We start from the raw sequence: 25,826 nt of genomic DNA, 5'->3' as shown, positions 1-25,826 counted from the left end.
AATTATACAATACCCACGACCTCACACTCGTGTCTTAAACACGTACAACATATTGTGCTACAATTTAACACTGGTTCCTAAATAGGAACCTACACTTTCTCTTTAACACTGGTTCCTAAATAGGAAACCTACACTTTCTCTTTAACACTGCGCATTTACACTTTTCTCAAGATAACACTGGTCGGGTTATTGTACAATTCACAGCTTACAACACAAATAATGTCACATCAAGGAATTAATCACACATTATTCACAACCAAAACTCATTCACAATTTCACATCTCATAATGTCACAATCCACCATCACATGTTTTCACGTATCTCACAATTCAACACCTGTTCTACTTTACACTTTTACTCAATCTCAATAACAATATTATAATCTCAAGGCAACATATTATTCCACAATTCATCACATATTTCATTTATAAGCACTGCTCATGAATTATATAATACCACAACCTCACACTCATGTTTCAAACATGTTTAACACAATTGCGCTACAATTTAACACTGGTTCCTAACTAGGAAGAAAGGGGAGAAGGGGTTTTGTGTGATGATATTGATTGGTGGGATAACATGTTTCATGTTTTCCAGATTTATTTACTTAGAGGACAAAAGTCAGATAAAGTAGATGTCACTTTACTGCCACAAGAGTTGGATGCCATGGAAAATGTTTTATCCGCGAAGTATGAATTCTTTTAAAAAAAAAAAAAAAACGTTCTTTTGCCTGTTAGTGATGTTAACATCATGGCTCTGATTTGTTACCTCTCCTGGAACTGTTCCAGGTATGAAGATGCAAGGGAGGAAAAGAAGTTACGAAATAAGTGTGAGGATTCCAGTGACATGGTGGCAGAGGTGTGTTACATTTAATTTTGTTATTTTATGATTTTAAAATATATTATTTTGGTAAATAATGATAGCTAAAATTTGTCACTATGTTAAGGGGGTAATTTAAGGTTATTGATTTGTTTGGATTAAAGTTTTTGACTGTGATTGATTTCTGATTGGGATGTTTGTGGATGCTGGACAGGCTCGAAGGGAAAAGATTAGTGAAAGGATGAAAATTCTTCAAGATTTGGTCCCTGGTTTTAATAAGGTATTTGTTTTATTAACTGGTAAATTCTGTTTGTGCACTCATATGTATGCATAACTAGAAAAATTAAGAGGGGAATTAGAAAGAAAGAAAAAAGTTACATAGGTTAGAAAATTACAAAGTTATATTTTGGATATTTTGTATAGGCATGTCTCTGTCAAGATGGTCATACTCATAACAATAACTTAATGGAAAATCATTTGTGATAATTGGTGTGATTATGAATTTATGATCCATGGAAAGTATGAATTGATATATTTTATCTAATTCAGGTTATTGGGAAAGCATTGGTCCTTGATGAGATAATTAATTATATTAAATCTCTTCAGCGCCAAGTTGAGGTATTATTATTGATTTTTCTTATTTTGATGTTTCTGCACAATTTTATATTCTTTCTTAAATTTATATCCTAAAGATGTAAGTCTTAAACATCCCTTGATTCTTACATTGAATTTCTGATTGAGTTAAAAGCTGATTTTTATCCCTTTTTTAGATGCCATTCATGTCATCAGAGTGTTTTATTTGCAAATACTTTACCATATCTATGATTATCCTTTAAGATCAGTTTCCATATTTCCTTTTTATGCCTTAGGATTAGTTACCATATTTCTTTATTTTATAATGATTTGTTTCCATAATTAGCTAGGATTATGATTAGTATAAACAAGGTTTTGAATTGTTACCATATTACAAATGTTTTCCAAATGCTAGTTAGCCCGTGTAATGCTTGGGATTTTGCTTTAGATAAAATTTGTGTAGATTATTATTATTTTAGGAATTAAATACATTTACATGTGTACAAATTATGACATAACATTATATTTATTATATTTTCTCTTTTAGTCACTCCACATGCATATTTTCTTCTCTTGCCTTTCCCTTTTAGTCATCATATTTTCTCTTTCACCAACATGCATCATCATTCCTATTTTTTTTGGTAAATAATAAATTATTAATTTTATTAGAAATATTAATTAGGAAATTTGAACCCATTATTTCTCTTATATTCTCTTTTCTTTATCATCCTCTAATCATTAGATCAATCTTATAGCTATATCATCATTTCTATATGTTAATTTAAAACCTTATTCAACTTCATTTTGAATAACTGATTTTGGGTTTAAATTTCATTTTGAATTGATATTAAAAGTAATTGAATCACAGCTTTTATACTTGAATTTTACTATTAACATGCTTTTAGAATAAAAACATCTCAATACTTGAATTTCTAACTTTTAAGAGACCAAACTAAAATATAAAATATCAATTATATAATTAAATCAAATATCGATCAACCAATTTTCATTAGGAAATTAGACTTAACCAAATGATTTGGTTTTATTGGGCGGCCACTGTTCTGCCATAATGATTCTTTAAATACTGTTATCAACGTGAAAATGACATAAAGGTGTAGTTATTATCACTATTTTACTTAAAATATACCGATAAATTAGTTAATATATATAATAATTATTTTAAAAGTTATATTTTATATGATTTTTCTTTAGTTCACATATTACCTATGAATAAAAAAAGTTCACATAGTACCTCTGAATATATTTTTTAAAATCAAAACATCTTTTTAAGAAGTCAATTATTCTAATTTTAGTTTTTAAAATTTCAAATCCTAAAATAGTTGTCTTTTAATATTTCTAAAGATTATTTAAGACAGCAACGTAAAGATTAAATTATTTTATTTTGATAATTAATTACAGGATAAGATATGTTTTTAACCGTATATATTTTATTGAATTTCTTTTAGTTCCAAAATTTAATATTGTATAATTTAATTTTTGGGCTTAATAAGAAATTTGTTATTAGTCCTTCTTGCAACCTAAAGTTAAAAATCAAGAAAACTTAGGAGTAAGGAAGGATTAAATATATATATATATATGTAAATAAAATTCAACGAAAGAAAATAAAAATTTTACTATTATTAATCAAAATACAGAGTGCTCCTAGTATTTGTTAAACCAAGGAGATCATTAATGACTGATTGTATTGGCAGGACTAAAATTGATATTAAGAAGTGTTGGTGAGGATACAAAGACGAAGGAGGAGAATATTGTTTCAAGGTAGATGAAAATAAAACCCATGGTTTATCTGTTTTCTAGGCAAGTTTACCCTCAACCGATCATTTTGTATGTGAATCCACACATTTAAAAGCAAGGTACTTTTGTTTGTGAAAACAAAGAAAATAAAACTTTTACTACTATTAATCAATTTTTTTTGTGGCATAATATATCACAAATAAATTTTTTAATATTTTTAATTTTGATAAACTGTATTAAAATAAGTGAAAATGTTAAATTTTTATTTATACCATTGATCCGTAGATTTTGTTAAACTCCAATGGCTTCAACAATTTTATCTAGCATTTTGTATTAACTAACTAATGGATGAGAAACTATGCCATTTGCGTTGCTGTGATTTGTTTTTTATTAGATCTCTTGCTTTTGCTTAGTTTTTACGTGGTAGGACCAGAGATCTCTTGTTTTTGTATTGGTTCCATGCATAAGGTATTGGGAACTGGATTAATAGATTCAGCTTGTGCAGAGACTCCTTAGGCCAATAGGTTTGAGCTCATCAATAACAAATGGCCATGCAATTCATTGCCCAAACATCACTTATTTGAGCTTGCTTCTTATTTACAACTGTGGTATGAAATTAAGGTCTGGTTAATGCTAGGATGTTTTAACTTTTAAGGGAGTGCATAGTGATTATAATATTATTTGAGAGTGTAAAAAACCTCTCTACAATCAAAGTTATGGCAATTAAAAAAAAAGTCTGTCAAATTATTCACATGGTCTTTGGTTGATATGTTCAAATCCATTCTATTTCCATTATGTTTCTTATAGGACCCATGCTACAAAATTTTCATCTATACCATCTATCAAGATTTCTGCCATCATCGATTTCGTTCTATTTAGGTTGTAGGAGCTGCCATCATCTTTGAGGTGCAAAGAAGTTCAAGATCAGAAGCAAGAAAAGAAGAATTACGTAGACGGGAGATACAGGTTGTCTTCTTGCCTTAATCTGTCATAGATTATATGTTTTGAGGGTAACTTGTGGGTTGAAGCAAAGTTGGTCTTCTTGTAATTCATTTATTGTCTTCTTAGGCATTTTTGTGAGCTTTGCATCATAATTGTTTAATTCCTATGAGTACTGTGTAATTAAATGATTTTATAATTGTTTAAATTGTGTTTTTGCACCAGTTCAAATTGTGTGTTATAATTAAAAGCAACAACTTTTAAAGGATACCAGAGATCACAAAAAATACAAAAAAAATTATCTACGACGGTTATAAGAATGACCGTCTTAGTTTCTTAAACATACTACGACGGTTCTCTTTTAACCGATTTAGAATGTGGACATTTCTAAGACGGTCATTGAATAACCATTTTAGAATTTGCATGTTTCTGAAGACATATTAAGACAGTGTAGCATGTGCAACCGCCTTTGAAAAGGGAACATTCTAAGACGGTTATCCAATAACCGTCTTAGAAAACACTATTATCTACGACGGGTCAATAACCGTTGTAATAAGTGCAGTTCATATTACGACGTCTCTTTCTACGACGGTTCAAAATCGCCTTAGAAAGCCATATATAACCGACTTAAAATGTCATTTATGTAGTAGTGGAGGTTTCACCTTTGTCAAATAGGTCCAAGGTATTCCACTATTTAGCTAGGTTGAATAGTGGGATTCTTTCTTTTTTAAGGGAGTACTAGGCCATACCAATATACTTACCATACATGTTAGTTTATAATTGAATAATAGTATAAAACTAATTCTCATTGTTAGTGTATAGTATATTTTTTCAAAAAAAATATTATCCTCTTAATTAAATTGAATTAAACACACTTTTGATCTCCACCCGTCTAAAAAAAAGCTTATCTCGTGATTGCAATTATATATTGTGTTAACACTACCATGACATTGTATCGTGGAACTACTTATATTAGTTATTGGAATGATAATTATCTTCTTAATATCTGGTGTTGCAGAGATTCCTTCCGTCAAATTTTCGGGTGGAAGAGGATAGAGTAAACCCTCTTCCTCCGTTTCAAGCTGTTCTCGATAAGAAAAGAAAAATTAGAAGGAAAATTGAAGCAGTTGGGATCCCTTATACCTTTGTCTCTGCAAATTGTTTTGGTGCATACTTTGTTAATTATTTGCTTCGTTCTTATGAGAAAAAGAACAATATTACTGTCTATGGCAACAGTGATACCAAAGGTACATATTCCCACGAGCCACATCACTATGGTGTTGAGGTTAATTCAAATTAATGAAAAAAGTTAATAATGTTAGTTAAAAATTTATTTAAAAGTTTTAATATTTTTAAGTAATGTATTCTTGAGTCTTGAGATCATTTAAAACAAAGAATGGAAAGTAAAAATAGATATTAAATGCTCCTAAAACTAAATTTTTTGAAAAGTTTTTTTTAAAAAAAATTGTAGTCATCTTTTTATTTTAAGAAAAGTAAAATTCAAAATAAATTAGGTCATGCTACATTAAAGTACTAAATTTTATTTTTATTAATTATATAATAAAAGGAAATTTTATTTTTTAATTAACAATACTAAAATTTTCAATCAATAATAGCTTTATAAAGTTTTTATAAATTTACAATAAAATAAAATTTTATTAATTAAATTACTTTTTAAATTTTTCTGATAAAAAATTCAATATGCTTTTGTTTTCAACTTTAATGTATAGTTTCTTATTATCAATATGATCATTTTTATTAATTAAAATATTTTCTTAAATATTTTTACATTTATATTTTTTACACATTAGGTCATCTGTTAACAATCTCATGTAAAAATGGTATTCATCAGCTGTGCTAAATTATGAAGAAGATATCGCCATGTACACTATTAAAGTAGCAAATGATCCAAGAACATGCAATCGTGTTGTTACTTACCCACCATCGAAGAATATCATATCACAAAATGAGTTGATATCATTGTGGGAGCAAAAAGGTGGTCAGAATTTTCGCAAGGAATTTGTTGCTGAGGAAGAGATTGTCAATCTATCAGAGTAAGACATATTTAATCAAGTGTATATATATATATATATATATATATATATATATATATATATATATATATATATATATATATATATATATATATATTAACTTTTATTTTACTTGATATGAAGATTTTGATATATATTGTGTAAATACTAAAGATATAGAAACTTTGTATTTTTCTTCAAAATTTTGTTATGTTAAAATTGACAAATTATCCTTGGGTTGACTAATGGTAAACTTTTTCAATGTTGTTGCAGCCTTACCCCCTCCACACAATATTCCAGTTCCCATTCTTCATAGTGTATTTGTTAGAGGGGACCTCGTGAACTTTGAGCTACGGGAAAATGACCTTGAAGCTTCAAGCCTATATCCTGATTATAACTACACATCAATTCATAAACTTCTTGATATATTTCTTGCTAATCCTCCAACCCCTGCCTCTGCTGCTTTTGAGTGAAATATTTTACCTTGCACTTGTTGGTTGTAATTAATAAAATAGGTGATCCATCAATAAATGTTTCAGTACTATTATAGTCCAATCTAGCTGCAGCAATGACATCTACATTATTTGACATTAGTTCATATTTGCATGTAACATGAACTAGTAAAAGAGTTTGACTTTTCTTGTGATTAAGAATAGTCATTGCTTAATATATGCTATCAAACTCTCTGGTGCAACTCAACAACACTATTTGCTACTTTGGTGATTGATTTCCTATAATTAACATGCATTTTTGTGGTACAAACAATGTTGAACTCCAGGTGAAATCTCACATTTGATAAAAATTGAAAAATTAAACACTATATAATTAAAGGGAAAATTTAAAAACCTATGCCTTGATTTTATGTTGAAATGTGATGTCAAGTTTGTTTGCTCGAGCTTCACCGTCAGGCGACACACCGTTTGTCCTCCATCCATGGAGTCACTCTTCAGGTTTATATTAGTCGTCATTTTTTATTCTACAAAATGAACGATTTTTTTTTGTAAAGTTAAGGACTAAAAATTTCAAGACATATAATCTTGATGACCAATTTACAGGTTTACTCATAATCATATAAAAAGATATAAACCTGCATGAGTTAGGAGGCACGTGTTGGATCGAGTGGCCTCAGAATAATTAAGAAGGGGGGGGGGGGGGTTGAATTAATTATTCCTAAAACTTTACCAATTAAAAATTACTCTTTTAAGGCTTTTACTTTTGTTGTTAAGAGAATATGGAGTAGAAGAGAAACTTAACAGAAAGTGAAAGCGAAAATTAAATGCACAGCGGAAAGTAAAAGAGTAGGGAAGAAGGAAACAAACACACAAGAGTTTTGATACTGGTTCGGCAACAACCCGTGCCTACCTCCAGTCCCTAAGCGACCTGCGGTCCTTGAGATTTCTTTCAACCTTGTAAAAATCCTTTTACAAGCAAAGATCCACAAGGGATGTACCCTCCCTTGTTCTCTTTGAAACCCTAGTGGATGTACCCTCCACTAGAACTGATCCACAAGAGATGTACCCTCTCTTGTTCTCAGTCAAACCCAAGTAGATGTACCCTCTACTTGTACCACAAAGGATGTACCCTCCAATGTGTTAAGACAAAGATCTCAGGCTGTTACACCTTTGATACTTTGTGAATGGGGATACAAAAGAATTCTCAGGCGGTGAAACCTTTGAACGCTTTTGTATTAGGGAATGCGAAGAATCAAAAGAATTCTCAGACTGTGTCGTTTTGAATTCTTTGACAAGGGAGAAGGGAGACACAAAAGAATCCAGGCGGTTAGTCCCTTGTTCTTTTGGAAAAGAGAGAAGAGAGACACAAAAAGAATTCAGGCGGTTAGTCCTTGGCGAATTCTTTTTGGCAAAGAGAGAAGAGAATGAAAAGATAAATAGCACAAGTTTTCAAGGTTTGGAAAACCAGAAAACTTCAGAAAGCTTTTGGTACAAAGAAGAAGAAGAAGTTCAAAGAGATTCAAAGAGATTCAAGGCTTGTAAAGGATTGTATGGAAAAGCAAAAGTATTCAAGATTGTTGTTAGAAAGATTGTTTCAAAAATGCAAAAAAAAAAACCTTGCTTTTATAGACTCTTCATGTCTGGTCAAGAAGGCCATTCAAAAGAGTTATAACTTTCAGAAAAACTTAAAACCCATTTTAAAAAGTCAAAACCTTTTTGAAGAGTTACATCTTTAGATTTTTCAGAAACAAACACTGGTAATCGATTACCAAATAAGTGTAATCGATTACACAAAGCTTTTGAGTGAAACAATGTGACTCTTCACATTTAAATTTGAATTTCAACGTTCAAGGACACTGGTAATCGATTACCAAAACATTGTAATCGATTACAGCCTTTTGAAAATATTTGGAACGTTGTAAATTCAGTTTGAAAACTTTTTCAAACTCATTTTGCTACTGGTAATCGATTACAACAATATGGTAATCGATTACCAGAGAGTAAAAACTCTTTGGTAAAGGTTTTGTCAAAAACTCATGTGCTATTCAAAGTTTTGAAAAAACTTTTTAATACTTATCTTGATTGAGTCTTTTCTTCATTCTTGAATCTTGAGTCTTGAATTTTGATCTTGATTCTTGAGATCTTGAATCTTGATTCTTTATCATAGACTTTCTTCTTGAGTCTTGAATTCTTCTTGATTCTTGAACTCTTGACTTGTTCTTGATTCACTTGAGATGTTCTTTGATTCACTTGAGTTGTTCTTTGATTCACTTGAGTTGTTCTTTGATCTTTTGAGCTTTTTGTTCATTACCTTTGTCATAATCTTTTATTGTCATCATTGTTATCATCAAAACACCTTTGAATCATTGTTGATTCATCATGAAGCTTTGCTTCCACAGCACGTATAGGTAGTGTGATTGCATGCAGTGACGTGGAAGCCAGATTGCTGTAAATGCCTGTTCCAGAAAGACTAAAAATGCTTGGTGTCAAAATGCCTTCATAATTGGCTTGTGAAGCTGAAGTTCAGCTTATTGTATAAGAGACTGAAAATGCTTAGTGTTAAAATGCCTTTATAATTGGCCTATGAATGAAGTTGAAGTTTGGGCTTATTGTATAAGAATAATCATTCTTTTTTCAGCTTTTAAAAAAGATAGAAAACGATTATTTTCTCATAATTAATCTTTTCCAAGCATGCATGGAAGAGAAAGTTGAGTGATACCAGAATGAATAGCCTAAAGTACGTACATAGAAAGTTAGTAAGGGAGGGAAATTTACTGGCTAGCTTGAAGTGCTTCATTTTCACTGCCTACTATTAGGGATATAATGTGACTTGTAACCATCTGTCTAAGTTTTGCCACTTTAACCACAGCTGGAACATCGCATCATGCTTTTCACAGATATTACATATTTAGTCTCAACAGATATTCCAACAAAGGTAAACAATGGGTATATGAGTATAAACAATTTATTTTGATAGTTTATTAACCTTAGTCCAAGGATTAGAAGTTCAGAACCATGTACATATAATAGCATATAATAAATTGTCTTTATAAAGAAAAGGAGGTTTTACATCATCAATGACTAACAAAAAGTCATGCTTCTTGCGGAGGTATGCTAGCTCAACCATAGGTGCATAATCTCCATTGGTCCATGCTAAACAAGCTGCAAAAAATAACATGAACAATAATGCACAAAAGGAAAATTATATGCAAAGTTTATTGTCACCAGAAATATAAAGAAACAATTAGAAATAAGATAGTGTAACATCATTGTCAACACCCACAAGTAATTGTGAGATCTCGGTATTGAAAATTGTTAAAATAAGAGAAATGGAGGAATAATCGACCAAAAATCATGTGTCTAAACTGCACAATGAAATTTGTTTTATATAGACTATTCTGTTTAGTCAAAATCAAAGATTGTGTAACTATAAACCATTATTATTAATAAATACAAAATATTTTCATATACCACTTCAATGTGTTTTCCTCTAGAGAGATCAAAATGAAGGAAGCACCAAAGTAATAAAAATCCACTAAATGTCTCCGTTCATTGTAGCAGTATGTTGATGTAATGCACACTTGTAGATTGTTTGATCTTCATCTGATTGATTACCTCCTGAAGTAGTTCATGTTCGTAAATGCAACAAAGGTATAAAATTCACAAAGGAATTTCCTGATCAGATCCATGAGTATATTTTTTATGCTCAAGCATATGAACACCCTTTATCGAACAATTACAACATTGCTCGATAAGGGTGTTAGAACCAGAGGAAAGAACTTTCTATAATGTGCAAAAAGTAACGTTCAAAACTGTGCACCAAATGTAATTTATTATTGAGAAGTTATATCAACCATGTATTTAAGTCTATTTATAGGCAACAGTAACTATGCCTATTTACAAGTTTAACCAATAAACCTCTTGGTTACAGACTAGAGGTATTGAATTACCCTTTTAACACCCCTTTATAATTCAAGAGCTATAGACTTATACAATACTGAACACTGCTAAAAAAAACACCAAAAACACCCAATGTTCAGCATCTTTCTTAGCATCAAAAACCTCTCAGTCTTCAATCCTTTGGTCAAAATATCAGCCACTTGAACTTTTGTTGGACAATGATGCAAACCTATCCTTCCTCTGCACACTTGATCCCTGAGAAAATGAAACTTAGTCTCTATATGTTTGCTTCTCCCATGGCTCACAGGATTCTTGGCCAAATCTATGACAGATTTACTGTCAATTTGCAACTCAATCTTCTCAAAACTGCCACACTTCAACTCAGCTAGTAAGGACAATAGTCAGAGACCTTGACACGGTGCATTGCAGGAAGCTACATACTCAGCCTCACAAGTTGACAAAGCAACAACATCTTGCTTCCTCGAGTTCCAGGATATTGGAGCACCTGATAACAAGAACACAAAACCAGAAGTGCTTCTTCTATCTACCTTATCTCCACACCAGTCTGAGTCTGTATAACCCATGAGATGTAGATCATCCTTTTCTTTCTGATTTGGAAACAAAATACCACAGCTTTTTGTCCCCTTTAGGTACCTCATGATCCTCTTGGCTGGTACTAGATAAGATTGCTTTGGATGAGTCATAAATCTGCTAATCACTCCAACACCATAAGAAATCTCTAGTCTACTATGACAAATGAACCTCAAACACCCAACAATTTTTCTATATAAAGTTGCATATACATTCTGTTCACTTTCTGAGTTGTCAATCTTCAAATTGGCCTCTACTGGAACTGTTACTGAGTTGCAGTTTTGCATGTGAAACCTCTTCAAGGTTTCATTGATGTATTTCACCTGATGCATTATAATGCCTCTGCTAGTCTTTATGAACTCAATGCCCAGGAAGTAAGAAAGTTCTCCAAGGCCAGTCATCTCAAATTCTGACCCTAGTTATGTCTTCAAGTTCTCAACTTCCCTCATGTTGCTTCCTGTAATTACCAAGTCATCTACATAAAGGTATAGCAATAGAGCTTCATCATTCTTGAGAAATTTCACATAAACACCATGCTCTACAGTGCATTTCTTGAATCCACTGTCAATTAGAAATGAGTCAATTCTCTTATTCCATGCTCTAGGTGCTTGTTTGAGTCCATAGAGTGCTTTCTTCAACTTCAGCACTTTATCTTCTTGTCATGCAGTCTCAAATCCAGGAGGTTGTTGTACATATACTTCTTCTTCTAGGGGTCCATTTAGGAAGGCAGACTTTACATCCATTTGCCATGGTTTCCACCCTTTCCAACTTTCCAAAGAAACTATCAACCTCACAGTCTCAAACCTAGCCACTACTGCAAAAACTTCTTTGTAATCATAACCTTCTTTCTGCATAAAGCCCTTTGCCACTAGCCTGGCTTTGTGTTTAGCAATACTCCCATCTGGTTTGAGTTTTTTCTTGAAAACCCATTTAACCTCTATAGCTATTTTGCCATTTGGTAGACTAGCTAGCTCCCATGTCTTGTTCCTCTCTATGGCTTTCAACTCTTCTCTCATAGCTTCTAACCATACTTCCTTTTTAATTGCTTGTTGGAAGGTGGCAGATTCTGCTTCTCCCATTAGTGCTAGATGAACCAATTCACCATCATCATCTATTGCACTATCAGGAAACACCTCATAGGTCTCTTCTCTCATAGTATTTTCTTCTACATTCTGTCAAAGATCTCCATTGTATCATCATGGAGGTTCATGCTGAATCCTTTTTGCAGTAACTGACCAATGCTTAATAGATTGTTCTTCATTGTGGGAACATACAAAACCTCTGTTATCAAGGTCTGGCCTCCATCTTTTCTTTGGATAAGCACATCACCAGTCGTTCCTTTTGCTTCAATGACTCTATTGTCTACGAATTTGACCTTGCTTCTCTTCTTCATATCAAAATTCACTAGCCACTCTTTATGTCCAGTCATATGATTGGAGCATCCTGAGTTAAGATACCAAGTATCATCGTTTCCAGCCTCTGTATTTGTTGTCATCATCAATAACAAGGTGTTGTCTTCTACATCAACATCCTCACCTTTTGCCAAGTTTGCTTCTGGATCTTATCTCCTCTTGGACTGTTCTGAGTTGGTGCCTGGCATTCTGCAGAGAAATGCCTAATTTTACCACAATTGAAGCATTTAAGCCTCTTTTCTATCAAATCTTTTATTTCCTCCTCTATGCTGCCTATACCCTCCTCTACCATTGGACGATTCAGGTTGTTCTAAGTCATGTTTTTCAGGTTCTTGCTGTTGAGGAGCCTTTCCAACATTTGATCTTGGATCTCTACCCCTACCTCGTGTTTTGTTGTAGCTTCTACCACTGCTTCCTCCTCTTCTTTGAGTTTGTGCTTGCAACGCCCGATCTGTGTGCCTCTCAGTGGTTCTTTCATTGAGCTGTTGCTCATGGGCTTTAAGGGATCCTTGAAGTTCTTCGATCTTCAGGGACTCTATCTTTCCGGATTCCTCCATCGCTACAATGATATGATCGAATCTTGGGGTTAGAGTTCGCGATATTTTTTCAACAATCGTGGATTCTGTGATCATTTTGCCACACGATTTCATTGAATTCGTCAGCTTGATAATCCGATTGAAGAAATCTGCAATCTTTTCTGTATCCTCTATTTGCATTAGCTCGTACTGACGCCTCATGGTTTGCAACCTTACTTTCTTTAATTGATTTGCACCGGCATTTCCCTTTTCCAGAATGTCCCATGTTTCTTTAGAAGTTGTAGCTCCTGCAATCTTCTCAAAATGGGGAATATCCACACACTGGTGAAGAAGACACATTTCCTTGCAGTCTCTCTTCTTGTTCTCCTTATGGATAGCTTTCTGCGCCTCCGTGGCCCCTTCAAGAAGGCTTGGGTAGCCTTCTTCCATGATGTCCATGACATCTTGGTAGCCGAGGATCTCCTTCATCTGGATGCACCATCTTTCCCAATTCTTGCCATCGAGGATGGGGAGGATGGTGGCAAAGCTTTCGGTGTTAAGAGCCATTCTTGCAGCAGAGTCTCCCTGGAATTCCTTGCTCTCGATACCAAATGTTAGAACCAGAGGAAAGAACTTTCTGTAATGTGCAAAAAGTAACATGCAAAATTGTGCACCAAATGTAATGTATTATTGAGAAGTTATATCAACCATGTATTTGAGTCTATTTATAGGCAACAGTAACTATGCCTATTTACAAGTTTAACCAGTAAACCTCTTGATTACATACTAGAGGTATTGAATTACCCTTTTAACAAAGGGTGAGGAATGATACGAAAACAAAAACGAAATGAATTGCATTGAAGAATTAGGATTTATTATTTTTTTTTATAATTTCTTTTAGGGAAGAATATTAATGTCACACTCCAGGAATAAATGAGAATGTGAGAGATGAGTCATAGGTTTGATCGTCATGCATAAGTTATCTCTATAAGATCTAATTGAGTTCTTTGTCCAATAACGAAGGGAAGTTCTCATAAAAGAAGAAAACTCATATTTTATTCCAATTCAACTTACATCCAAAGCTACGAAGTGATTTCTATTTATAGGCTAAACTTGCCTCTAAACTTTCACATAGAATTAAATTCCCATTTAGCATTGAAATTCCACCAGAAATAAAACCACAGTAATCATCATAATGGTTTAAAAAGTCTAAAATCATAATAAAAAAGAAACTGACCTACAATAAATGAAAAGTCACCAAAATTAATTACATAAAAATTAAGTACAAAAATTTATAAAAAATTAGAAAATAAATAATAATAATCATAAATTATTATTATATTAATACTTAAGATGATGTCTAATTTATTTTCATTATTATTATAATAAATATTTACATTAATTTAATAAAATCATGATAATGAAAAAGTTACCATAATTATAAGAAAAATGTATTGGTGTTAATTCCTTTAGCCCAAAAATTAGATAATCCATTCAAATAAACATCACTCCAAAGCTGTATCTTAAGTATAAAGTGTTGGCTCATTTTGCTTTCAAATTATTATCTTTATATTTGTTGAATTTATCTTCAAATCATAGAAAAAATAGTTCTAACAAAAGATATTTAAAATAATTGGACCTCATCATATTAGGAACTTTGGCCTCTAATACGTTATGATGATTTGCTTAAAGACGAACTTTTCACGGGTGGCACATATTCTATGTTCAACTATTTGGCATAAAGGAACAAGTGGTTAACTTTTTGTGTGTTGACAAGGACACAATAGTATCCAATGATAAATGGATGGCCATTTTGAAAATTTACGTACCTAGACTACAAAACTCGTTATAATGTTGTGTTGGTCAATTTATCCATATTATAAAGTTGGGCATTTTCTTTCCTTTAGGGGTCGGCCTTCATCTCCTTCATATATATCATCGTCTTCTAATTATTGGACATTTTAATGAATGTCACTTTGTCAATGTATCATATGTTGAATTCATGAAAATTAATGAAACATTATTAATTTTTCGTAACATATGTGATTCGCTAACTTTACTTAAATATTTTTGTCTTACAGGTTTATTTAAGGGACGAAAACAAGGGTTGCCAATAAAAAACTAAAGCAAGGGTTGCCAAAAACAATAGCCCACATGCAGAATTGAAGATCGAACATGTCCACAAGTATTGAACCAAAATCCATTTAAGTAGCTCATATTTGTTGTCGAGTGAATAAACAAGGTTAGTCAAATGCAATTCGGTTAATTTTTGTTTCAACACAATTTCAAAATTTAAATCTTGTGATCAAAGGATTTGTGAGTCGAAAGGGAAAATTAACTTGTCTTTCAATTATTATGGGGTCTCATGTTACTTCGAAAAATACTTGATTAAAGGTGAATTGCTCCAAAGATTTGGAGATATATGAGATTAAAGATAAATAAATTTGAAAGCAAGTAAACTGAATGTAGAAATAGAAAAGAAAAAAAAAAGATAATTGTATTGATTGATGGATTTGATATGTTTTTTTAACATTTTTTAAAACATTTATTCATACAAAAATATTCTAAAATTGTGATTGTCCATGTTGGGCCACTACTTGGTTTTCTAACTATTCTATCCTAAGCAATAGTCGGGACATGCTAGGTGCACCCAGCAATTTATTGAATGGGTCATTTTGCCCTTCATTTAAAAATTTAAAAAAGCTTTCCTCCTCTTCCGGAACCACTCTCACTCTCTTTTCTTTGCTGCTTGTTTTCTTCTTCTCCGCGAGCACGTCTTCTCTTCTTCTCTGCGAGCCCGACTGCTTGTTGTGGTTGGATCAGACGCAAATCCTTCGAGGTAGGTGTCCCTAACTTGACATTGCTTTTATTATGCAGTGTAGTTGTAGCATTTAGGCTAGGATAGTGGAACCTTAGGGTAGAAGACGCCGGAAAAAATGGGGAAAGGAGTGGTTACAGTGGCGTCTTCCGGAAGAACCGCGAAGGCTTCTTCCGGAACTTCCGGAAGAAGGTGTTCCGAAAAATTTCCGGAAAAAGGGTTCTTCCGAAAGTAACGAAAGGTCATTCGGAAGATCACTTCTTTCGAAAATCTTCCGGAACACCCTCATTTGGAAACTTTCCGGAAGAAGGGTTCTTCCGGATGCCCTTTGAATATTCAGGAAGAACTTTCCGGAAGAGCCACTTCTTCCGGAAGTTTTTTTTTTTTAAATATTTTTTTGTTTTTTTTAAATGAATGATTATTTTATTTTTATGAATTAAGTAGGCGTATATTTTTGAAATTTTATAAAAAAAATGAGGTTTGGCTTTTTCATGACAAATGAAGTTGTTTCTTTTTATAATTTAAATTGTGTATGTTTACTAAATATTTATTTTTAAATTATTTGTGTTTTTGTTTATAAATGAAGTTGTTTATTGTTATAAATTAAGTTGTGTGTGTTTTAGTTTATTGTTTTTTTTAAATTAGTGTATTTTATTTATAAATAAAGTTGGTTATTTGTATAAATTAAGTTGTGTATGTTTTGGAATTTTTGTTAATTGGTTTAGTTTATTTTTTATATGATTTTAGTTGAGTATTTTACTAATTATTTAATTTTAAATTAGTTATGTTTTTTGTTTATAAATGAAGTTGTTTATTTTTATAAATTAATTTGTGTGTGTTTTGGAAATTTTTTTTAAATACTATTTTTTTATAAATGATATAAATGAAGTTGTGTATGTTTTGAAATTTTTTTTCTCATTTTTGTTTTATTTTTATATATAATTTTAGTTGTGTATGTTTACTAATTATATATTTTTAAATTAGTTGTGTTTTTTTGTTTATAAATAAAGTTGTTTTTTTTATTATAAATGAAGTTGTTTTTTTTATAAATTAATTTGTGGATGTTTACTAATTAATTATTTTTACATTAGTTGTGTTTTTTTTTATAAATGAAGTTGTTTATTTTTTTTAATTAAGTTGTGGATGTTTACTAATTAATTATTTTTACATTAGTTGTGTTTTTTTATAAATGAAGTTGTTTATTTTTTTTTTAAATTAAGTTGTGGATGTTTACTAATTAATTATTTTTACATTAGTTGTTTTTTTTTATAAATGAAGTTGTTTATTTTTTTTAAATTAAGTTGTAGATGTTTACTAATTAATTATTTTTACATTAGTTGTGTTTTTTTTATAAATGAAGTTGTTTTTTGTTTTTTAAATTAAGTTGAGGATGTTTACTAATTAATTATTTTTACATTAGTTGTGTTTTTTTTATAAATGAAGTTGTTTATTTTTTTTTAAATTATGTTGTGTGTGTTTTCAAATAATTTTATTTAAATTAGTCTTATTTTTTTATAAATAAAATTGTTTTATTTTTATAAAGAAAGTTGTGTATGTTTTGACCGAAAAAAATACGTGTTTCACATGATTTGCAGATCATGGCTAGAACACGAGGTTTAGGTCGTGTTATAGGTAGAGTTATAGGCAGAGATAGACAGGATGACCATGATGCAACTGATGTTCCCGAGAGGCGTAGGCCTACTGCATCAGCCCATAGGCAACGGGTTCATCAGATGACTCAAGATGTTCCTGACATGACTGAGGATGTCCCTGATATGGCTGAGGATGCACCTGAGATGACTGGGGACGTACAGGGTGATGATGGTGCTGAGGGGTCACATGCTGATGATGCTGAGGGATTCCCAGGTGGGCCACGTGACCCATCAGTGCTGACATCATTTGCAGACCATGTTGCACACGCCGTTTGGAGTGGACAGGTATTTTAATTTGTTAATTATTTGTCATTGTTGATTTGTTTGTCATTAATTTTTTTTTATAATTGTATAATTTGTACTTCAAATCAGGAACGTTCTGAGTTGAAGTTGGTGTCACATGGAAGGAATGTGACATTGATTAGGAGGCCAGTGCTTGAGATTGAAGGACTGGTTGGTGCCACAGGATTAAGTCCACTGATCAGGTGTTCAGTTGTTACTGGCGATCCTGGACTTATATCCACATTTGTGGAGAGGTGGCACAGCGAGACCAGCACCTTCCACCTTCCGGTAGAAGAGTTGACGATCACACTTGAGGTGTCTGCTAAGGAGGCTAGAGCCGAGACAGCACGATCACATGGGGCATACGTACGACTGGGATGGGTTCGAGACATCTATGAGATGAGATGTCAGGCTCAGCGGTGGATTGTAGTAGCTCGTGCTTATCTGTTGCACCTGGTTGGTTGCCTTCTTTTTGCAAATAAGAGTGCAACATATGTTCATGTGGTGCACTTAGACGCTTTTCGCGACCTAGGTCAGAGTGGTGGTTATGCTTGGGCAGTTGCCGCGCTGGTTCATATGTATGACCAGTTAGATGAAGCTTCTAAGACCACTACACGACAGATTGCAGGGTACCTGACTCTATTATAGGTAAATTTTGTGTTTTTAAATATGTTACGTTCGATTATGATTTAAACATGTTTTTATGTTATGTTAACCTCTTTTTTTTTGTAGTGCTGGATCTATGAGCACTTTCCTAGTGTGCATCAGTGCGTCACAGATGATGCATACCAGGAGACGTCCCCATGTGTTTCTCGGTGGCTGACGTCGAAGGTACATATGAAGGGAATCACAGGAGCACCATTCCGGGCACGTTGTGATGCTTTGACCGTCACAGATGTGTCTTGGTTGCCTTACATTGAGCATCGGGGGGTTAGGGCCTTTGAGCTGATTCCATCATTCTAAGGTCAGTTGAGATGGGTCCTATGGTGGTCACAGCTCGGCCGGAGAGGGTGCTACGGCAGTTTGGTTACATTCAGAGCATCCCTCCGCCGCTTGTTAGTGCTTCATTGTCACATGATGATATAAATGACAGGTGGATGCATTTCGCAGACCACGTACTAGCTGTGAGTGAGCTTTGTCTAGTGCCTGGGCAGGTATTTGCGGATTACATGGAGTGGTTTTTCCGGATATCTCACCCATTCATGATACCGACCCAGGCAGGTGACCAGCCCAGAGATGCACCTGCCGCAGACCCTGAGGAGTACATGCAGCCGCCCAGCCCCCAGGTTCCAGTGGCATTTGACCCCCCTCCACATGCAGTGGTAAGATTATTTGCGCGTTTAATGTTTGATGAGTTGTTATTTATTTTAAATTTTATAATAAATTTTTTTAATGACTGTCATAGGATGATTACGACGGCTATAAGGCGATCGCACAGAGGTTGGAGCGTGTGCTCAACCTTAGAATGGTCACTGCAGGCACAGAGTTATATGATATTTTGCAGGATTGCCTCACAATCGCCAGAGGGGGTGCCATTGCAGATGGAAGTGTCAGGGCTCGACAGAGACGGCGCACAGAGCATTGATTATTGTATTTATTTTTTGTTTTGTAGTTGACATGATTTTTTGTATTTGTTACACTTTTTAGTTTAATATAGTTGACTTGTTTTGCACAGTTTATTATTTTATGATATTAACTGACGTATCGATTCTGATTCTGATCCTGGTCCTTAAGCGAAGTTTTGGACTGTTTTAAATTTTTTTTTTAAATAAAGTGAAGCTAAAATCATGAGTTTCATTCGTAAGAATTACATTAAAAATAAATTTTTTTAGAAAAGAGGCAGAAAATCCAAAAAAATAGGAATCGGATCCTTTTTTTTCTGTTTAAGTACCCATGTTTGGGGTTCTTTTTTTGTGGGTGTGCGAGTGGTGTAAGACATCGGAGGGGCGCTATTTTTCATGTTTGGACGTCAAAGAACCCAAAAAAATTATTGTTGTTCCCTGTTTCCATCAAATAACACCTAAAAAAAGAGGTAGAAAATCCAAAAAAATAGGAATCAGACCCTTTTTTTTTTATGTTTAAGTACCCATGTTTGGGGTTATTTTTCGTGGGTGTGCGAGTGCCGTAAGACATTGGAGGGGCGCTTCTTGTCATGTTTGGACGTCAAAGAACCCAAAAAAATTATTGTCGTTCCCTGGTTCCATCAAATAACACCTAAAAAAAGAGGCAGAAAATCCAAAAAAATAGGAATCAGACCCTTTTTTATGTTTAAGTACCCATGTTTGGGGTTTTTTTTCGTGGGTGTGCGAGTGCCGTAAGACATTGAAGGGAAGCTATTTGTCATGTTTGGACGTCAAAGAACCCAAAAAAATTATTGTTGTTCCCTGGTTCCATCAAATAACACCTAAAAAAAGAGGCAGAAAATCCAAAAAAATAGGAATCAGACCCTTTTTTATGTTTAAGTACCCATGTTTGGGGTTTTTTTTCGTGGGTGTGCGAGTGCCGTAAGACATTGAAGGGAAGCTATTTGTCATGTTTGGACGTCAAAGAACCCAAAAAAATTATTGTTGTTCCCTGGTTCCATCAAATAACACCTAAAAAAAGAGGCAGAAAATCCAAAAAAATAAGAATCAGACCCTTTTTTTATGTTTAAGTACCCATGTTTGGGGTTTTTTTCGTGGGTGTGCGAGTGCCGTAAGACATTGGAGGGGCATTATTTTTCATGTTTGGACATCAAAGAATCCAAAAAAATTAGTTCTGTTCCCTGGTTCCATCAAATAAAACCTAAAAAAAGAGGCAAAAAATCCAAAAAAAATAGGAATCGGACCCTTGTAAGTATGCGTAAGGTTTGAAGGTCAAACAATTAAAAAAAATTATCTTTGGACCATTGAAATAACACATTGAACTTTATTATGGGATTTAAACACACCGTAAATAGATAAAGTTTACATCAACGAAAAAGCAAAAAAATAAACATTGCATTCAGTCGTTTAGCGATGTCGCAGTCACCTCGTCTTCGAATTTCACAACATATTTAGCAAAGACAGCTAAAATTTCTATTGGTCCATATTTTTTCCAGTAGTTAGATTGTACTAACACCTTCAACAGTTCTTCGTTGGTCTTCAGCTCATTAATTTCATATTTTATAAGCTTATCTGAATACTCAAAGCGACCTGGTTGGCGGAAAAATAATCGTCTTACCGTTTGTGATTCGTGAATTCCAAGAGGGGGAATCCCTTTAGGTGCAACTTGCTTTATTAAATCCTTCAGTTCATCGATGGTACATGTTGAAGGAATTTGAAATTTCTTAGGATTTTTTCCTGTGAACGCGCATCCAACAAATTTGTTCTGCGGTGGCATGTTCCATTTCCCGTTCTAATACAGGATCGCGTCATGAGTACGGGACATAGTGCGTTGAAGTAAGTTTATTACTCCATCTGGTGTTCTTCCAACAGTGCATAATAACTCAATCAGAACAACACACGAAAATTGATCATTACACATTAACATTGTGTTGGCATCGTCATCATTTATCAATTTCATACACTGAAAGCGAATTTGGTTACCTGTATAGGTGAATGGCTTCCGGTAGTGAATTTCATCCAAAAATTGTTTGTCGGATAGTTGAAGGGTATTGTGTATTCTGATTTTTAGGCTTGCAAAATCACAACTTTTTGGTACTCGAATGCGCACCGGAGTCGAAGTTTGGAAGTAAACCCCAATATCATTATGAATAATCGATCCATTTGGAAAAATGAAACCCAACCTTGAGTTGACAATCGTCTGACTGCTAGTTTCCCCTAAAAATGCCATACTTTGTGTATCAATTGGGAGACTATGTGAAACCAAGATAATGTGTGATTTATTAGCCGTGTCTCATATACATACATGGTTGTCACCGACAAATTGCTTCACTTTCTTTACAAAAAAAATAGACACGCGTGAACATGTTTCGTGTTTATGTTTCCTTCAGAATGTGTAGTCAAGTCAGTCAATGTGGTGTCGCGCTCAAACTTTAATACGCATGCATGTCATGCTTTGTTGTCGGGACAACGATACAAGGATTACGTTATACCGTGATGCAATCACATATCCCATCTCCGTTATATCCATCCACTTGTCCACACTAACATGAATCAAGCAAACATACACATGTAAGTAATTTAAAGTTTGTTATTAAAAAAATTAACCTAAAAACATACCTTGGAAAACCCATCAATAAATAGGGACAACTTTAATTGTTCAAGTCTCTCTGTGCCACCAAAGAGGTTCATGTACTCATGTGACCACCTGCCAAGTTCTTTAATCAATTCGTTACGCACTAACGGCCATGAATCTTCCCCCATACCTAATAAAGCGGCAATGGACCGATATCCACAGTTACCGTCCGCTTTCACATCCACAACGTCACGAATGAAACCTTGAATGAATGGCACAAATTGATCCAACATTGGGATTATCCTTGTAGGCTGAGGCGGTTCAGAACATGATGCACTACGTTTGACTGAAGAGTTGCTGCTTTGAACAGAATGAAAAGCATTAACATACTCCCAGTAAGACGGATCACGCTTTGTGGATCTTTGACTTCTTTTCATCTGTTTCTTCGATGCACCTTTAATGTTGACCGTTGATGGAGGAGGGCACATAGAGTTCTGATCAGGGTATGCAATTTCTCAAAGTTTACTCTTCAGAGTTACTTTGCCAGACACATCAAGTTCGTCAAACCTTTTAGATATGGTCTCAATCTCTTCCTTGATGCTGACTTCCGCCTCACATAATCCTTGGTCTGAAAAGCAAAGTCTCCTCCAGAAAATATGGACTGACTCCACTGGGATGCAGCCAGCAATATACCTAGAAAGCTCACATGCACAAGGAGGACCGTGCGTGCTTCTCATCACACAACCATAAGAAGAGTGATTGTTTCTGAGATAACGTAGACGGTCTTAATACCTGTTTGTTGTTGTGTTGCCTAGGTGCATGACCTTATTCGTCCATGCTATAATAAATTTTTCCTTGTGGGGGATAATCCATGTGTCGTTAACATAGTCAACGAACATCGGCCAAGGCGAACAAGCAATTTGAAACTTCTGAAGTGACTCAGCGAACTGGTGTTCGGACGGACAATCAACCAAAGTACCCCAGTTATCCATTACATAGTCCCTATCATTTTTTTGACCGATTAAAGATTTGCACTTCGCCTTCACATTCTTATCGATATGAAACATGCACAACAAATTTGTACACTCCGGGAACACAGTTTTCACTGCATTCGTCAGTGCTAGGTCTCTGTCAGTGACAATAACAACAGGGAGGCGATCGTTTCTTAAAAATAGGCCTCGAAATTGTTCCAAAGCCCATACAATATTATTAACACGCTCAGCCTCCAGATATGCAAACCCAGCAGAGAATGTCATCGTTGTTGGTGTCACCCCAACAAAGTCAAGTAGTGGGAGTCTGTACCTGTTTGTTTTGTAGGTATTGTCTATAAAAAACACCAGATGACATGCATTGCATAACTTTACTGCATCTGGTGACACCAAAACAGATCACGCACCACAACTTCATCCTTCAATCTATGCCAATGAATGTATCAATCACGTTCGAGAAGCTTCATCAGATGTTGTATTTCGATATCAGCTCCTCTTATTGAAGAACGATATGCACTTCTTGCATTGTAAATTTGCTTTATCGTGGTGCAACTGTTGGCATTGTGTTCCTTTAACGTTAGCAAGATGTTTTTTGGTTTCACCATCGACTTTGTCATATCAGCAATAATTTTCTTTTCATCCTTAGTCAATCGTCCAGCGTATGGATGTCCAACTAAGGACTTGGCCAATTCATGATTGTGAATCTCATAGATCAACTTCACCATCCAACCTTCCCCTCCATGTACTGGTTTCCTACAAAGCTTGAAGGGACAACCACATTTCCTACTCCCAGTGTCTTTTCTAACGAATTCTTTATTCCTATACTTGTACATACCACTCCTTTCACACCCAATTAAGACAAATGAACTTCTTCCTCTGCTACCGGTAGTTGTGTCAGACCTCATAATCACTACAACAAATCCATTTTCATGGGCAACTGTTCGAGCCCACTGCAAAAGATCATCTCGAGTACCAAATACCTACAACGCAACCCCAACACATTAATTTTTATACAAAACATCTATTCAACCAAATGACTCAAACTAATCAACATGACTTCTTGAGACGTATTAAAAGCATTTGAAAAATCAACATGTGGTTTATTCACACCACATTCTTCTTCATTATCATAATCATAATCCATATGAACTTCTTGTGACATCGTATAGTCATACGTCCATTGATCTTCGTCCATCTTAAGGACATATGCATCATACACAAGTACATTCAAATTATCATATAACCACATCCAAAAATTTACTACAAATTAACTAACAAACATATTAACAGGACATATGCATCATACACAAGTACATTCAAATTTTCATATAACCACATCCAAAAATTGACTACATATTAACTAACAAACATATTAACAACTAATACAAATAAATTCTAAATTTATAACTACATTATTTACTTAAACTAAACTTAACACTATAATAAAGAACTAATAAAACATTTTTCTACTACAACAAAATACAATTATGTTACCTAAATCATTTAATATTATACCAAAATCATTATACCTAATTAAACCAATTATCCACAATTGAAAATACAGATATTATAAATGTCAATATATATATATATATATATAAATTTTAAAATAGAATTAAAAAATTTTGTTAATAAACTAACATTCCGGAAGAAGTACTTCCGGAAATTCATAATTCTCATTCCAGAACTACTTCCTCCTGTAGTTTAAAGTTCTTCTGGGAATAACTTTCTACTGTTCATCTTCTCTAAACATCTACCTGCAAAAAAAAAATCGATAAATGCGTACCTCTGATGAAATAGGAACAACAACGACTAACACAACTTCAAATACGGAACAACTACTTCACGGGACCACCAAATCTTCAAAAGCTTTTTACAGAAAAGGATAGCAATAGCAAGAAGAGGGGGATGAAGGTGAAATCGAAAGGTGTAAAATAGAAAAGCAACGCAGTAAATTTAAAGAAAACAACACAGGGGCAAAATCGTCATTAAATATGCATTAAATATTATTTTATTTTTAGTTATTATTATAAAATGAAATTTATTTTTACTTCACGTTGTTATAAAATTAAAATTATTTTTTTTATTATATATTAAGTTTTGTAATACAAATTAAATGTTATCATAATAAATATTTTATATTTTTTTATAAAATATACAAATTAATTAATTTTTATGATTCAAATTATACTAAATTTTCATACAAATTATTATTTAAATTTACATGGGCGTAAAAAAGGAATTACAAATATTAGTCATAATTATGTTTACTGATAATTTATGTATAATGATATTATTTATTTTATAACATAATTTATTTATTAAAATTAAATTATTATAAAAATATTGCATTTTAAAAAAATCACATAAAATTATTTCCGGAAAAACCTTCTTCCGAAAGAAGGTGGTCTTCCGGAAGACCCTTCTTCCGAAAAAATTCCGGAACACATCCTTCTGGAACGTATTCCAGAGTTCTTCCGGAAGTCCACCTTCTTCTTCCAGAAGAAGGTTCTTCCGGGAGTTTTCCGTAGTGACGTCTTCCGGAATTTTTCCGGAAGAAGGGTCTTCCGGATACAGGCTTCGCAGAAAGGCAAAATGGCCCATTCACTGTTTGCTGGGTGCCCCAGCAATATTGCTGCGTGCACGTAGCAACTCCAGCTGCAGCCTCTTCACTTTCACTTTTAGCTTGGGGAGTTGCTACGTGCACCCAGCAAAATTGCTGGGGCACCCAGCAAACAGTGAATGGGCAATTATGCCCATCTGTGAAGGCTATTTTCGAAAGACACTTTTTTCGGAAGTCTTTCGGAAGACCCTTTTTTCGGAAAACTTCCGGAAGAAGAAGGTGGACTTCCGGAAGAACTCCAGAAAACGTTCCGGAAGAAGTGTCTTCCGAAAGTTTTCCGAAAAAAGGGTCTTCCGGAATACTTCCTTCTTCTTC

General features: G+C 33.7%; 3 protein-coding genes across 3 annotated transcripts in view; 2 read left to right on the top strand and 1 right to left on the bottom strand.

The window, feature by feature from the left end:
• Positions 1-6,592, top strand: part of LOC100775467 (eugenol synthase 1) — a 9,511-nt gene extending 2,919 nt beyond the window's left edge. The window contains exons 2-7 of the mRNA XM_041014637.1: positions 789-858; positions 1,034-1,099; positions 1,369-1,437; positions 5,105-5,333; positions 5,939-6,142; positions 6,393-6,592. Coding sequence (XP_040870571.1) covers positions 789-858; positions 1,034-1,099; positions 1,369-1,437; positions 5,105-5,333; positions 5,939-6,142; positions 6,393-6,592 — 838 coding nt within the window. The remainder of the gene's footprint in view (positions 1-788; positions 859-1,033; positions 1,100-1,368; positions 1,438-5,104; positions 5,334-5,938; positions 6,143-6,392) is intronic.
• Positions 6,593-10,872: 4,280 nt separating this feature from the next.
• On the bottom strand, positions 10,873-11,463 carry LOC121174718 (secreted RxLR effector protein 161-like). Its single transcript, XM_041014636.1, has one exon. The coding sequence runs from the start codon at positions 11,461-11,463 to the stop codon at positions 10,873-10,875; it is 591 nt and encodes a 196-aa protein (XP_040870570.1).
• Positions 11,464-15,925: 4,462 nt separating this feature from the next.
• On the top strand, positions 15,926-18,704 carry LOC102665434 (protein MAIN-LIKE 2-like). The gene is made up of 4 exons (XM_006579095.1): positions 15,926-15,999; positions 17,414-17,744; positions 17,832-18,311; positions 18,474-18,704. The coding sequence occupies exons 1-4, from the start codon at positions 15,926-15,928 to the stop codon at positions 18,702-18,704; spliced, it is 1,116 nt and encodes a 371-aa protein (XP_006579158.1).
• The last annotated feature ends 7,122 nt before the right edge of the window (positions 18,705-25,826 follow it).

This window comes from Glycine max, chromosome 4 (assembly GCF_000004515.6).
Source record: "Glycine max cultivar Williams 82 chromosome 4, Glycine_max_v4.0, whole genome shotgun sequence".
Classification (NCBI taxonomy): Eukaryota; Viridiplantae; Streptophyta; class Magnoliopsida; order Fabales; family Fabaceae; genus Glycine; species Glycine max.
Note: the sequence above shows the minus strand (reverse complement) of the source record. Positions and strands in the feature narration are given on the sequence as shown.

What these genes read in the sequence shown, in the direction of transcription:
- LOC121174718 (XM_041014636.1), bottom strand. Translation starts at nt 11,463, where the DNA reads ATGACTGGCCTTGGAGAACTTTCTTACTTCCTGGGCATTGAGTTCATA.
- LOC102665434 (XM_006579095.1), top strand. Translation starts at nt 15,926, where the DNA reads ATGGGGAAAGGAGTGGTTACAGTGGCGTCTTCCGGAAGAACCGCGAAG. An exon ending in TCCGGAACTTCCGGAAGAAG is followed by an intron (nt 16,000 to 17,413) that starts GTGTTCCGAAAA and finishes GATCATGGCTAG; the next exon opens with AACACGAGGTTTAGGTCGTG. An exon ending in CTTGGGCAGTTGCCGCGCTG is followed by an intron (nt 18,312 to 18,473) that starts GTTCATATGTAT and finishes TTTTTTTTGTAG; the next exon opens with TGCTGGATCTATGAGCACTT.